General features: G+C 42.4%; 1 protein-coding gene across 7 annotated transcripts in view; it reads right to left on the bottom strand.

Moving 5' to 3' along the window:
• DCTN4-p62 (dynactin subunit 4) overlaps positions 1-16,820 on the bottom strand; it is a 446,441-nt gene that overhangs the window by 330,958 nt on the left and 98,663 nt on the right. For all 7 annotated transcript variants that reach the window (XM_075678493.1, XM_075678497.1, XM_075678495.1 and 4 more), the window contains exons 3-4: positions 12,147-12,369; positions 6,390-6,491 (exon numbers count right to left, since the gene is read on the bottom strand). In XM_075678493.1, coding sequence (XP_075534608.1) covers positions 6,390-6,491; positions 12,147-12,369 — 325 coding nt within the window. The remainder of the gene's footprint in view (positions 1-6,389; positions 6,492-12,146; positions 12,370-16,820) is intronic.

Below are 16,820 nucleotides of genomic sequence, written 5' to 3'. Positions count from 1 at the left end.
TAATATGCACCAACTAGCCCAACAAAAAGTTAAGCTAGTCAGCAATTAAGTATTTTTACCGTGCTTCAAAGCAGAGATCACAATAGCTTCTTTCCACTTAGATGGGAGATAACCAGCAGCCCAGATAGTATTGAAAAGTGTGAGTAGCGTGATTTGTGTGTCAGAGTGCAGGTGCTTAAGCATATCGTACATGATTCTATTGAAGCCCGATGTAGAGCTCTGACATGCTGATAAGGAAGCTTTAAGTTCGGCAATGGTAAAAGGACGGTTATAAGAAGCGTTTAGGATACATTTCCGATTCAGTGGCTTAAGTTCTTCTATTGCTTTAGGTTCACCTGTACACGCTGTCATCAAGCGTAGGTCATGGGTGTTTAAATATGATACAATGCTTTCCATTGCCACACACTATTTGAATGGAAGACCACATCTCAAACTATCAATGCCTTCGAGTGAACACTATTCTCAAATTTCCGAATTCACTCCTTGCCATCAAGTTTCCTCTTGATGGCAAGGAGCTTACGTGCCGGAACGTCAGGCTCAATGCTGAACTTAAGACATATTTTCAGCACATCTGCCTCCTTCCCAGGGAGATTCACGTCTCTAAGAACGACTTTCGATAACTCTCTTTAGAGCGCTTAGAGAAATCTGTAAACATGCTCATCTATAAAATTCTCTCTCCTACATTTACTTTTGATCAAATTGTTTCCTATGTAGATTTTGCTACCTGCCATTCCATGATTTCTTGGTTATTGCTTGAAGACAGCTTTTGTTCTAAGCGATGCCGCCACCATGTTTGGTTTCATGATGCCTTCTCTTCGGCGTGTCAGATGTAATTGCAAGATTGCACTTTCAGAGCTATGGCGGCAAGTACGTCATCGTTTTTATGATTGGCTCACAATTGCATCCTATACAAAGCTGAAGGCTGGGCAGCTGAGTGTAATCTGAGGTCCCTTCAGAAGTTGGCAACACAGGCCACAAAATTTGTAGCTCTTGGAGGCTATTTATTAAGCACAATGGGAGCAATTGCGTTAATGACACATCTGTTAGCTTGAGGAAAGGAGAAGTGAGGTTGCTGGAAACACTGAGGTGACAAGGCCATCCCGTCTGATAAAGGACTCGTGGAAATTTTTCATTTTGAGCACACCCTGTGAAACTTGTGTTGCGCATGTGCAGACTTTAAATTTCCATTTCATCATTTAACTATTTCTTAAGAGGAAGTCAGTCATTAGTGAGCGGTCGTGTTGTTCAGTCTTGTCCACGTCCTTTTTCCTGCTCTTTTTAATAGCTAAACCTAGATATAATGAAGTCGGTTAAATCGGTTATTTGCTTCGTTATATCAAAAATGTTTTGGATTGAAATTTGAACTTTTATGCAAATAAGTACAGTCACTGATCAGTTACTCTTACACATAAACGGGTTGCAATATTTTCCTAATTATTGGGTGATTGAAAAAAGAAAATTTGAATGAGAAAAGAATTTATTTTGTTGAATTTGGGAGTTGGCAACGAATGTCATGTCAACAATATCTTATATCGGTGGTATGAATTAATTAAAGCCAGCCACACTACCATGTACACTCCGCCCCCGTGGCTGATAGCATCGCCCACACTGGGACGACACTATCATGAAAAGCACCAGCAGCAGGGCGTGAGTGATTCATCTGCCTCTCGCTCCAATGGGTCACAGAAACTCGATATTGCGCAATCTCCAATACTAAATGCACAGGAAGACAGCTCACATGATGCCATGCCATCTCGGTACGCCTACTCTTTGCACAAACGGCAGATTACCTCTAAAGCTAGGTGTGTGGCTGTGTACGCGCTCAGCCATGCTTACAGTCTTGCGCAGCCATGGCCAAGACACGCACCTTCCCCCCCCTTCCTCCCACCACCTCGTGTGTGATCACTTTACTGTGAGCTCACTCCCCTCCCCGTCTTTCCTTTGCTTGCGCAGCGAGACAGCACTTGTGAAGCCACCATCTTTATTATCTTCCCCTTGCACACTTTCACTCACACCCAAAGCACACAAGGCACAAGGTGCGATAGGATCTTACTGCACTTGGACTTTATAGGGAACATGACACTGCTCCACTTAGGCATTCGCTCTTGTCGCACGGTGCATATCTTGAGACATGCATTCGCAAGCAGCCGATTGTAATTCAATCATTTGACCATCTGCATCCATTTATTGTTGGTATTCCATCGCGTGGCAGTGAAATTTCTTTATAATTGAAATGGCACATAGACATACTTTGTTATATTGAGGTTCTAAATATATGGTGTTTTATGAACAAGTAGTTATGAAAAGTTCAGCAGTCCATTATATCGAGAATTTCGTTATAATGAATTTCATTATACAGAGGTTTAAGTGCATTACTACAGTAATCCAGCGTTACAATGAAATCACTTTACTCGAAATATCACTATTTGGCACCTATGTCTAGAAAGGACTTTGGAATCTACCAAAGGTGCGCAGTCACATGTGTGACAGTGCATCGTAAGATGCGATGCATTAGACTTCTTAATAATTGATTGTGCTTTTTCAAAACGGATATTGACATACCTGCCACTCCGTCCCACAATGATTTTCCACGGGTGAGTAGAAGTTGATACCCAGTCTTGCAAGGCACAAATGTTGACAAGTGCTTTACATTGCAACCTCCTTGTCTATTATCATGCCACTCGAGTTTTCTTAGTGGGAAATCCTCGACAGCTTCTATCAAGCCTACAACATTGCGTTTACCCCATATATATAGTCAAAGTTCATTAAAATATGCGACATCTTGTGAACATATGGCACCACAGCAATCCCTTTTGTTTATTTTCCTGTTCATTTGTACTAGCCTGATTCTTTACCCCTTTTGTAGGCTTCCCACAAGATCTGCACACCACTTGATTGGGAAAACCAGCTTGCACTAGCCTCTCGATTTGTTGCAAGAAGCTTGGTTGAATGCCATAACTTAATTACAGGTGATCTGAAAGCCTAAAACACTCGCTATTCCTTGTTTTACAACTTTTGAATAACTAGAAGAAAAATCAAGCATTTCTTTGTTAGATATAGAAGAGTTGAAAGACAAAAGAAATCAAGCAGTTCTTTGCTAGGCCTAGAAGAGCAACATCAACAAAGATGATCAGGTTTAAATATGAGGCACAGATCTAACTGTAGCTTGTTATACTGAATGAGCTCAAGCGTGAAGTTGAGACCAGAGCCACATTCTCAAATACTTTCAAAATATCAGTCACTGTTAGATCTATCCCTTGAAAAGAACGCCAGGTAATCATCTACATATTGATAACACTACCTCCCAACTTATTCAGGTTTCCTTGAAGCCGTCTATCCAATCAACATACGCACTGATCACTGAAAACCAGTGCAACTTTTCAGCCGTTACAAACCCCTGATTCCTATGCCAACAGACTATTCTCCCATTCAACGAAGGTGTTTTCTAGTTAAAACACCACAAGATTCCAATGGCATTGTGCAGCTCTGTGTAAATTGATACTCATCATTGTATTGCATCGCTGCTACCTTGACAGTGCACTTAAGTTCTGCCTGCTGAAGCGAATAATGCAAATCCTCAACATCAATTCTGATTGCTCTGCGTTTTCCTGGCTTGTTATTGTTTAGAAATTTAACTACTTCCTAATCCCCACGTATGTAGCACAAAGCTACGAAGGAAACCCACACAGGTTTCTTGGAAACAAAGCTTTGTGGGTGAAGAAAAATTCATCCTGGTCCGGGATTCAAACTCAGGACCAGCGCCATTCCCGGGCACGGTTGAACTACCATTTGAGCTAACAAAGAGGCTAGGAGATGGAAGCGTGCGGGTGGATTACTTGGCCACTAGAAGCACAAGCTTCAGTTCCATGGAATTCCTCAAAGTGGAGAAGCATTGATGCTAGGAAAAATTCAACTACGAAGCTTCGTTTCTGAGAAACCCGTGTGGGTTTCCTTTATAGTTGCTTGCTACCTACAGGTGGATGCCAATTTTTCCTTTCATGAACCCTCCTCCACCATGCGTAATTCCACAGAATTGATTTGCCTTCCTCAATTTCTTACAGCTCGTCTAGACCCTGATTTCGTAATGCCTCCATGACTGCTTTGATTCTGTCGAAACATCAGCAGTCATGGAGGCATTATGGAATCAGGGTGTAGACGAGCCGTATGTAAAAACACTGACAGATATCTATAGCGGCTTCACAGCCACCGTAGTCCTCCATAAAGAAAGCAACAAAATCCCAATAAAGAAAGGCGTCAGGGAGGGAGATATGATCTCTCCAATGCTATTCACAGCGTGTTTACAGGAGGTATTCAGAGACCTGGATTGGGAAGAATTGGGGATAAGACTTAATGGAAAATACCTTAGTAACTTGCGATTCGCTGATGATATTGTCTTGCTTAGTAACTCAGGGGACCAATTGCAATGCATGCTCACTGACCTGGAGAGGCAAAGCAGAAGAGTGGGTCTAAAAATTAATCTGCAGAAAACTAAAGTAATGTTTAACAGTCTCGGAAGGCAACAGCAATTTACAATAGGTAGCGAGGCACTGGAAGTGGTAAGGGAATACATCTACTTAGGGCAGGTAGTGACGGCGGATCCGGATCATGAGACGGAAATAATCAGACGAATAAGAATGGGCTGGGGTGCGTTTGGCAGGCATTCTCAGATTATGAACAGTAGGTTGCCATTATCCCTCAAGAGAAAAGTGTATAATAGCTGTGTCTTACCAGTTCTCACCTACGGGGCAGAAACCTGGAGGCTTACGAAAAGGGTTCTACCTTAAATTGAGGATGACGCAACAAGCTATGGAAAGGAGAATGATGGGTGTAACATTAAGGGATAAGAAAAGAGCAGATTGGGTGAGGGAACAAACGCGAGTTAATGACATCTTAGTTGAAATCAAGAAAAATAAATGGGCATGGGCAGGACATGTAATGAGGAGGGAGATAACCGATGGTCATTAAGGGTAACAGACTGGATTCCAAGGGAAAGGAAGCGTAGCAGGGGGCGGCAGAAAGTTAGGTGGGCGGATGAGATTACGAAGTTTGCAGGGACATGGCCACAATTAGTACATGACTGGGGTTGTTGGAGAAGTATGGGAGAGGCCTTTGCCCTACAGTGGCCGTAAACAGGCTGATGATGATGATGATGATGATGATGATGATGATGATGATGATGATGATGATGATGATGATGATGATGATGATGATGATGATGATGATGATGATGATGATGATGATTTTCTTACAAGGCATCAAAGTCAAGCGACGAGAGCACAGTTTTCAAGGAAGATGACGCTGCCAGGTTCCTTTTTCAGAAATTATAACGCTCAGGCTTATAAGTCTCGGCACTAAAAAATAAGTCAAGCTGAAGCTCCTTTGAGTGTTTTACTCTTGTAGCAAGTCATTCAAGACAGACTTGCTCAGACTAAGCACTTTTCCTTTTGCCTGTTTCGCAGTTGCATTGGTTGAGACAAAGTTCTTTTATAGCGCACTTGCAGCATTTAGAGAAAACACTTGCTCGGGAATCGCTACAAAGAAACTGTCTTTGCCCGAAGTAACCATTCTTAGCTGGTCTTAGCTGGTAAGTTTGCCACACATGTATTATTCTGTCTTGCGTTTCTTGGATGCTCTCCCATACTCGGACACACACCTTGGATGGAAGTCATCTGTAAAACATCGCGAAATGAATCTGGACCTTCGTGGTCTGGGTTTTTCTGGCAACTTTTTGTTTTTTCTTTCCTTCCTTTTAACATTTATACCATGTTAACCTTTCTATTTGTATCTGACCATATGTTCCTTTGGATTCTATGTGTGTTGCAATCACTTATATAGAATGTTTTTCACTAAACTCTTCAGTTGATAGCGCAGGGTCGTCCTATGTATCTTGTCCATGTCTTCATCCTTTTGTGCTGCCACAGCATTAGGCTTCAAATCCACTCTTTTCTACATTGCGAGAAAAAAGGGGGTTAACCGAGGGGCCCGATTTTCTATTAATCATATCATGAGAAGCCAACAAACGAAGACATCCAGGAAAACATAAGGGAAATTACTTGTACCTACTAAATGAATTAAAGAAATGACAAATCAATGGCAATGAAAGTGGATGAAAAAACAACTTGCTGCAGGTGGGGAATGATCCCACGTCTTCGCATTATGCGATTTATTGACTAGTTGCAGTTTATTCACCAGTTTCCATCCCCTGCGGCAAGTTTTTTTCATCCACTCTCATTGCCATTAATTTATCATTTCTTTAATTCAATCAGTAGGTACAAGTAATTTCCCCTATGTTTTCCTTGGTGTCTTTGTTGGCTTCTCATGATATGTTTGCCACGTTAGTGATTCATAGCAAATGATTCAATGGACAGCAACACGGCAAGTATACTGACCGAGAACTGGAGGTACCCCGCACGCTGGCTCGCCTTTTTACGGTCCCGCTCCATCTTGTCCCGCTGAGCCACCAGCCGGTAGTGCTCGAACAGGGTGCCCACCTGCAGCCACCACTCACGTTTCATGCCCCCATGATACACTCAATTCTAACTTTCATACTAGCAGGGGATAAGACACAGATGATACAGTCCTGCACGTGTCTCATCCATCCTCTGTTCACAATTTAGTATGAATTACCTACATTCGAATATTTCCATTTCCCTCTCTAAGCCATGTCACATTTGTCAGAATATGCATTGATAATATGGCATCCAAGTACTGTTACTTTACAGAACTGCATCGAATCAGTACAGAATAAAGTGGCAAGATTCATACTTTCCTCATATTCCCCTTATGTGAGCGTATCATTGTTAAAAAGCAGAATCAACATTTCTGCCCTGAACATCCAACGCAAACGTGCGTTTAACATTCCTTCATTCTTTTATATTATGGCGAGGCACATCACATTTCGTCCAGGCAGGATCGTGAGCCTCAAGTACAACACATATTTGCCCAAACACTAAAATATCAATGTTCACCTCTAGTGCAATGCATAAACAAGTGGAATGTGTTACCATAAACTATTGTCACTTGCACTGAAGCAGCAATTTTTCTAAGAGAACTTCGGGAGCATCTTCTCCATGAACAATGGCTGTTCTTATGTTTATGCATTTCTTAGAATAAAGTTTCTTGTTTTTTCCTGCTGTTTTCAAATGTGTACATTTAAATGTGCTACTCAACTTTCATATTATAATACCATATAGACTCATGTAAGAGCCGCACTTTCTTTGCACAATTTTGGCAAGGTGCAGCCCTTACAAAAAACCAAACTTTTGGGTCAAAATGGTGCTGACACAGCCGGCAGCTACTGCACATCCCAGATACCTGAATGTACCTTTGCATTGGAGGTCAAGCTACAGCTCTTGCCATCTAGTAGCGGCATGCCAAAGCGTACAGCGTGCGAAAATTTGCCGATGCACGTGAGCTATCGGGGCACCGTACACAAATACTTCTTAAATGGAAACTTATTTTCCCAAATTTTGCAGTAAAACACGCTGTGGGGCTAGCTGGTGCATAGCTTTCAAAAAATGAAGTGCCAATGATAACGGCACACAAAGAAGGTACAAAAGACAGGACAAGGTGCTTCCTGTCTTTTGTACCTTCTTTGTGTGCCGCTACCATTGGCACTTCATTTTTTTGAAACCCAAGTTTTGGGCTGCCATGTTGGGGATACAGCCCTTACAAGTGCAGCCTTTACACAAGTCTATACAGTACTGTACTTACTATTCCCGGGACTCATATCTGTCTTGTTTCTCTAGTGTTCATGTTATTTACACACATTTGGAATTCTGTAATATTTCTCTCGTTGAACTTGATTTAATTATGAATAACATCCTAAATGTGTCATTAAACTTCGTTTATATAATGGTGTTTACTTTTTACTCAATTCAAGTCTTCCTTTGTTACAGCAAAGCTGTATACCTCTGCCGTCCAAGGAAATTTTCGTGTCACTGTGGTAAGCAAGAAACTCCCTATACATGGGCCGATCCCGGAGATGGTGCAATGTCGGGCCGACCCGCAGAAGAGGTGATGCAGGGGATAAGCACTCCCCACACGTGGGCCGATCCCAAAGATAGTGCAATGCTAGGCCAACCCGCCGCAGAGGTGAAGCAGGCGTTAAGCACTCCCTATATGTGGGCCAACACCGAAGATAGTTACCGCCCTCCCTCTTACCCGTCTTCTTTCACTGCCGAACTTCATGACGCACTACACACACTTTTTGTGCTGCATCCAAAAGCACCTGTTATGCTAATGGGGGACTTTAACTTCCTGAATATAAATTGGAATGCTCATCCACCTGCTTGTTATCCATATTCTTCAAAGTGTAATGAATTTCTTGATCTTTGTTCTTTATTTTCTTTAACTCAACTAGTATCTGAACCAACAAGAATTTCAAAGGGTACTGCCAATATCTTAGACCTGATATTATGCTCTCATCCTGACCTTATTACGAATGTTTCATGTATACCTGGTGTAAACGACCATCTAGTTCTTTCATTTAATGTTACGTCTCCTCTGTCAAAGCCGGCTGTTAAAAAAAAGTTAATATACGACTACGACAAGGCAAACTTTAACGATATAAGCTTGGAATTATCTAAATTCCTTGACCTTTTTTAAGTAACTTCGATGATCGCACGGTAGACAATAACTGGATCATATTCAGAAACAAAGTACATGAACTAACTGGTAAGTTTATTCCGTCGCGTATTATATCGGCGAATTCTAAGACGCCTTGGTTTAATTCCCACCTAAAGAGGCTTTGTAATTGTAAAAAGCGCCTGTACCGCTCGCAAAGAAAAGTCGCTTGGCATCTAAGTGGGACGCTTACAAGGACGCCAACGAAGCTTACATAGCAGCTAAAAAACTTGCTAAAAGTATGTTTCAAGAACACACTTTGCCTACAATACTTACAGAAGACCCGAAAAAGTTTTGGCGCATCATAAACCTTTCCAAAGATGATACAATAACCTTAGCTGATTCTAGTGGATCAAAAATACCCGACGCTCAATGTCCCCGAACTCTAAACTCCGTATTCTGCAGTAATTTCGTTCTATGTCCTGATCCTGTGTTTCCCACCCTAAATAGCTGCAATTACCCGGCCATGGATTTTATTAGGATCGAGCCACTTGGGGTAGAAACTACAATTAAAAATCTAAAGATGTCGTCAAGCCCTGGCCCAGACCTGGTTACCTCAAAGTTTTTGAAAAACACTTCTGTTTACTCATCTTTATTACTTTCAAAAATATTCCAGCAATCTTTGGACACCCATCAGCTCCCTGCAGACTGGAAAATTGGGGAGGTGGTTCCACTTCACAAGTCCGGCAGCAAATGCTCACCTCATAACTACTGCCCCATTTCCCTCACTAGCATTCCTTGTAAAGTACTCGAACATATCTTGTTTTCTCATTTAGTTAAGCATTTGGATGATAACTCATTCTTCACACGCGCACAGCACGGTTTCCGTAAACATTTGTCCTGTGAAACACAACTGCTTTCGTACACTCACGATCTTCATCTTATTCTTGATAAAGGTTCATGCGCAGACTGTGTTTTCTTCGACTTTGAAAAGGCTTTTGACAAGGTATGTAACAAACTACTCATTTTTAAGCTTAGTAAACTAAATCTTGACCCTAATCTGTTTGCATGGCTAGAGCACTTTCTTCTTAATCGATCCCAGTTCGTTGCATTTAATAACCACTTCTCTACATTACCCCTGTTGAATCTGGCGTTCCTCAAGGTTCAGTGTTAGGCCCTCTCCTTTCTTTAATTTATATTAATGACTTACCCAATGAAATTTCTTCTAACATTTATCTCTTTGCCGACGATTGTGTTATTCTTCGTGAAACTTCTGACGCCGATGATGCTAACATTCTGTAAAACGACATTAACGCTGTCTGTAAATGGTGCGACTTGTGGTTAATGAAACTAAACCCCTCTAAGTGCAAAACCATGCGTGTAACCCGCCGTGAACTTCCTCTTCCGACCTATTACCTTAGTAATACTGCCATGGCAGCAGTTACATCCTACAAATACCTAGGTGTCCATTTAACCTCTACTCTTTCCTGGTCTTTACACATTGACAGCGTAATCAATAAAAGTAATCGCACAAATGCACGACGAATGCAGTTGAGGACCAATGCACGATTGTTTCCTGTGGCAGTACGCAGCTCATCCGTGAAATATCTGAAGCACAGATTATCACAAAATTGGGTGATAAGTGTGTTAGCTTCCCTTCTCTGGCTCTCACAGAAAAAGAACTAAGTTTCTTAGACATGGCACCACATGACTCGTAACTATGTTACATGAATGCACAGTTCATTTTCATGTAAGTGCATGTGCGGTATACACTGCTTCACATGTATAGAATCGGTTCCATAATAATAATATTTGGGGTTTTACGTGCCAAAACCACTTTCTGATTATGAGGCACAATCGGTTCCAGTGGTACAATAAACTTAGTTGAAAGTTTGTGCTTGGTGTGTCATCCTCTCACGTCCATGTCGTTTTTTGTTGCGCAATATTATTTGAGTAAAGGTTTCTTGCCGTGATTACTGGGTCATTAGCTACTTATTACAATGAAAAAAAAAAACAAGATAAAAAAATTCTTTTGTCAGTACTCCTTTAAATGAAGGCCCTGAACTACGAAACCATGTAAAATATACCGTATTTACACGATTGCAAGTTGACCTCTTTTCTAAAATTTGAAAATCTGAAGTGGGGGGGGGAGGGGGGAGTCGACTTACGATCGAAACCAAACATGGCACCGAAAAAAAAAAAGTGAGACTAACGGGATATCAGGGGAGCTACAACGCAGTTCCAATTTTATGTTTGCTCTACAGCCCCACCCATAGCTTTCCGCTATCCCGTGCATTTGTTTGCTTTTTGGAAGGGTTTTTCAACATTTTTGAGTTTTACAGCGCACACAGCACTCCTGTGGGGGCGTCGATAGTTCATGGATGAGCAGACACCACTCGCAGCTCGCACGTTTCTCTTTCCCTGTAGCTCTTGAGTTTCATGCGTTTGATGTGACTGCCAGCCACATGCTATTTCCGTGCTTCCTAAGTAGTCATGAGTGTTCCGAGTCCACTAAACATTCGGCGCTCATTCACAGCGGCGTTGAAAAGGGCTGCCATCCTTTATGCTGAAGAAACAAATAACTGCGCAGCAGGCCGCAAGTTTGATTTTTCTTAATGGGTGGTGGCGACGGCAGCGAAGCAAAATTTTCACCTGTGACGGCAAGCGAAGAGGTTTCCGCGGGTCGAAGTTGGGACGCTTTCTGGAGCTGAAGGCCAAGCTTGCGGCGTATGTCGCCGAAATGCGTGATCAGTCCCTACCAGTGACATGCAACATGGTCATGAGATAAGCCTGGATCTTCGCCTTTTAAGGACTTGCTCCACTGTGAGTACGAGTGGCTGGTGGCATAAGACCGCGAACTTATGCCAACCGTACATGTCAAAAGAACCTCTCTGACAGCTCTGTGTGGGTGCTTTCGGAGTGGACTTATGTATGTATGCAAATGCACTTATGTATGCAAATCCGGAATTTCGCTGGATGGCAACGTGCTGTGGGACTGTAGCAGCAGTGATGATGGCAGCACTAGTGAAGAGTAGTAGCCTAGTGACCATGCCAGCTACTAATAAATTTTCGTTATGGAATGCGCCAGCAGGTATGTTTTTTTTTTTTTTTTCCTGTCACACGTGACATGAGGGGTCGACTGACATTCGAGTCGACTTACAATCGTGTAAATACGGTACTTGCCAGCCACAGAGTGCCCTAAACAAAGGTGACATCAGGACGAAAAGAGCGAGTGCAGGCGAACAGAACAATCCTGTTACTCTAGCTCGCTCAGTTGTCTGCCATGCAGCTTTATCAGGCTGCAAAATTATAGCAACATCGCATAGCATGAGAGCGAATTGATCAACAACTTGAAGCAATGGAACAGGGAACAGGGCAAATCAGTTCTGCAGAGAAATATTGTGCAGCCTTTTGCAGCAATCTGGGTGGAAGACAACTTGACCCTTTCATCATACTTCCTCCACCTAGTGAGCTCCCACAGAACTGACTTGCCAAATCACACAGTCCCTATGACTGCTTCACCTAGACAATCATCGCTGATATGCACAATGGTTGAAAAATGAAAGCTCTGTGGAACTCACCCGTTTGCTCCACGGGTTTTCGTACTCCTGCCAGCCGCCCGTGGCTAGTGGTTGGTCGGGCAAGCCGACATCCTTGGTGGCCCATCGGCAGAGGCCACAGGCCATGTAGTAGACCTTCTTGGCCACCGCCTTGCCGGGTTCCTCGGGCGTCTGCACCTGGATGGTGGTGGCACGCACCGACAGCGTGTGTCCACAGCTTGGGCACTCAAAGCACGTCGAGCACCTGTGCAGGCAATCACATGGGTTCCTTGTCTTAGGGCATTAAGGAGCTTGCTCTCCTGTGTATTTCAATGGCGTTAAGGTTTCAATGGCACTGGCTGGGCTGCCCGTTTCAGAGGACACTGCTCCTCTTGTGTTTGGCATATACAGTGCAGTTTACTTATAACAATATCAAGAATTAAAAATACGATCGCTATAACCAATTATCGCTATATCTGGACTGTCGTAAAAAAAAAAAAGAAGAAAACAACAGGGTGTCCACCAAGTTGACATTTCCAATTTCCCCGAGTTTTCCAGGTTTTCCCTGAGTGCCTTTGCAAAATTTTCTGAGTGACACAGAACTTTGTTTTATGTCAAGACGGGCTGACACCATGTTGCCCAATGCTGTCACTCCCTAGTAAGCATGTTAAAAAATAAACAAAACAACGTAATCATTTTCAAATAGTGACTTAATCCACTTAGAACAGTAAGGAGTAGTGTTCATTCATAAAGAAAAAACAAGCAAAAAATGCACAGTGAGTAAAATATATTTGAAAAAATGGTAAAACCCATTGCAAATCGACTTGAAAATTCTCAAATACGAATAAAAAGGAGATGCATACTGAAGCAAATCTTTTAGAATATGAGCTATTTCTATAAACTGATAGCAAGCTCATAGGTATGAGGCCCGAACTTTGTCACAACTAAGATTCTCTCTTAACAGCTGGTAATCGCCAATCTCAACTGTCCTGCCATGCTCTCAGTCCCCGCACAACACTTGAGTGTTGCGTTTCCCTGCTTTAAAGAGTTTATTTTGGTTTGGATGAGGGACACCTGCATCTTGGCGTCAGCTGACGCTTTGTTTTTTGAGCTCAAGCTCATCTAAAGAAGCGGCGGCATGCTTCCTTTCCTGTATTTCTGAATGCGTAGTTCCTTTCTGTTGTCATCCTTCTGGCACGTGTTCCACCCACAGACCATTTGAAGCATCCTCTTAGATGTACAGTAAACATCAGATTTTTTGGACTCCCTAGGGGCCGCAACAACGTCCGAAAAGTTGGTCAATTTGAAAAACTGAATGCATGTCTTTTACTGCCCTTTAGGGCTGAAATCTCCACAGGCACATCTGAAAAGCTCTGAAGGCCTGCCAGTACACTTATTAGGCATATCAGTTCTTGTGCTGTGACAGGAGATTGTGAGTGCATGCACGTATAATGTTCCGCCTAATGTGGTTTCGGCTAAGCGCCGCAAACATAAACCTTGTATTAATAAGGCTTTACGTTCGTCAACTCAGAAAAAATCGCGAACTTACAAAATATATTGCAAAACAAAAAACCCAAACTTGTACACAAAGCTAAGGGATATCAGCACAAAACTTAAAAGCGAATTGAAGGTTGCGAAGAATGCATATCTACAAGCCTTAGCAGATAAACTCAAAATGAATCCCAAAGAGGTGTGGCGGTATATCAAGATCAACAAGAAGGATGACACTGGCATCCCGGCCATTGCGAATGATGGTAACCTAATTAAGGAAGACAAAAGAAAAGCAGAAGCTTTTAACAAGTATTTTCATTCAGTTTTTACAAAGTCATGTAGCATTGCAATTTCTGACACACCGGCACGATTACCGCGAGCAAGGAAGGACTGGAGGCTTTGTTTTTTAATCTGAACCTGCATTCAACTCATGGACCCGATGAAATTTCTAATCATGTTTTTGAAACACTGTTCAAGACAGATAGCACCTTTTTTAGTAATATTATTTAACAAGTCACTAGATATTCAAAAGCTGCCCTAAGATTGGAAGACAGCCAACGTGACTCCGATATATAAAGAGGGTGATCGTACACACCTAGGCAATTACAGGCTTGTATCTTTAACTTCCGTTTGCTGTAAGACGCTTGAACATGTCCTGTACTCTAATCTTAAGAAGCATTTTCAAGCAAATAACTTTTTCACCTCGGCTCAGCATGGGTTCCGCTCTGGTTTCTCGTGCATAACACAACTAACCGAGTTCATGCATGACGTTGCACTCGGCCTGGACCATGGTGAACAAATAGAAGCACTCTTCCTTGATGTGAAGAAATTACGGCCACTGACCAAGTCAAGGTGAAAGAACACACAGAGACGTTTCGGGACCCGTACGGGTTCCTTGATCACACTAAAAGCGGGCAAGAGCCGCTCTTGCCCGCTTTTAGTGTGATGAAGGAACCCGTACGGGTCCCGAAACGTCTCTGTGTGTTCTTTCACCTTGACTTGGTCAGTGGCCGTAATTTCTTCATCATCATGTTACCTGACCAGACGAACTTTCGTCGAACTCTTGACTACATTTCCTACAGAACTAACTACGGGCAAGACGTCGTAACCAAAAATTGCGGCTCTTGCCCACTTTTAGTGTGATCAAGGAAGCCGTACGGGTCCCGAAACGTCTCTGTATGTTCTTTCACCTTGACTTGGTCAGTGGCTGTAATTTCTTCATCATCATGCTACCTGACCAGACGAACTTTCGTCGAACTCTTGACTACTCTTCCTTGATGTGCGGAAAGCATTTGATGTCATCTCGCACAATCTCTTTGCTTAAGATTATAATTCCTAGGCATTCCTGAACATATTCTCTGCTGGATAATGGATTTATTTACACTTGCGTAAACAGCAAGTTGTTATTAATGGGGTGACATCAGCTCCAATGCACGTGCTATCGGGAGTGCCTCAGGGCTCTGTGCTTGGGCCACTTTTGTTCCTTGTTTATACTAATGATTTAGTAGTAGGCCTTAAAGCAACTATTAGACTTTATGCCGATGACTATGTCATGTATCGTTCATGTATCGTACAGTGAATGCCATGCCGATATGTCTTTCTTACAGGATGACCTTGAAAAGTGTCTTTCTGGTGCAACCGGTGGCAGATGACCCTGAATGCCGGTAAATGCTACCATGTGCAGTTTACAAAGAAAATGAAAAAATTCCCCAGTTCCTGTTGTGTAAATAATATTGCATTCAGTACCACTCAGCATGTTAAATACCTTGGAGTTACGTTTTCTCAAACATTTGACTGGACTAATCATGTTAACTGAATTAGCGCGTCTTACCGTCTTCTTCACTTTTTTCGACGAAATTTTAAGCGTTCTCCTTCATCACTGAAGGCAACCTTGTATTTAACAAACGTCAGGCCTATACTAGGATTTGCATGCATTACCTGGGATCCGTACACTAAAAACCTCAGACAAAAAAGAACGCGTCCAGAAGCAAGCAGCACGCTTCGTAACACGAAATTATAATTTTACTATCAGAGGATCCGGAATACGGGAAGGGTTGGGTTGGAAAACTCTCTCTTCACGCAGGTAAATCTATAGATTTAAATTCCTTTACAATATATACAAAAGTAAAACTGGTATCGACAAAACAATGTTCATCAAGGAGCCACACTACCATTCGTCTAGGAGTGACTACGCTAACAAAATTAGACCTTATCAGTGCCATACCAATGTGTTTAAGTATTCATTTTTTCCTAACAGGATTAACGATTGGAATAAGTGATGGCAGCATCTAGTATTAAAAATGCTATTGAGAGCCATATTCTTTGAATGTTGTTATTCATCTCTGTACATACGCTACTGTTTTCTTTTTTTTAGCTACTTTGTTACTTACTTTGTTTGTTAATTTGTTAGTTTGTCTTCCGCTATTGCAAATTTCAGGGCTTAAAAAATTTTTTATTTACTGATGTATTCTTTTGATGTTGCTGAATATTTTTCCATTGTGACCACCTGTATTTTGACCCCCTATGATAATGCCGTGCAGGCGATGCAGGTATACCAAGTAAACGGCCGAAGACTGCTTGTACACAGCAGACGGAAGCGAGAAGCGTTTTCGACGGAATAATCCTACGCTTTGAGCTAGCTGCTTTATTTTTCCTGGGGAGAACTGCTTTGCTTTATCAAGAAGGTTAGGTTAGATGCCTTCATTTCAGTTTCTTAGGCAAAACGTCAAGCTTGTGTCGCGTTATGAAAGCAAAATGGGGCTATCAGCGTCATTTTGAACGCGTCGCGTCAACGTCACGCCTCGAAGAAAATGGCGGAATGTCCAGAATAGCGGCCCCGGTTTGCATTTGGAACCGTTAGAAGATTGCGCCCGTGGACTCCCCCACAATGCCTGTCAATCATCCTGAATAGTTAGAAGAACCACTCCCAGAGGCATAGCCAACGCCGCGAGACACGCTGTTGTTTCCTGCTTTTGTTGGGCTAGCTAGCACGTGCATAGCAGCCACGGCGAAAGCAAGTGCCAGCCAAGCATGAGAGTTAGAAATAGAGGAATCTTCCCCTTTTTTCTTTGGCTGACACAATGCAGTGGAATGGAGTCGTATTGACATGTGTACTTGTTTATCTTTCACCTGTGACTGCTTTTCACCGAGCGCAGGTCGCGCCTCCATGTATTGGAAATTTCTCTAATGTTATCGATGCTTCTATCCATTGTCTGTTGTCCTGGA

The sequence above is a fragment of the Dermacentor variabilis genome, unplaced genomic scaffold (genome assembly GCF_050947875.1).
Source record: "Dermacentor variabilis isolate Ectoservices unplaced genomic scaffold, ASM5094787v1 scaffold_24, whole genome shotgun sequence".
Classification (NCBI taxonomy): domain Eukaryota; kingdom Metazoa; phylum Arthropoda; class Arachnida; order Ixodida; family Ixodidae; genus Dermacentor; species Dermacentor variabilis.
Note: the sequence above shows the minus strand (reverse complement) of the source record. Positions and strands in the feature narration are given on the sequence as shown.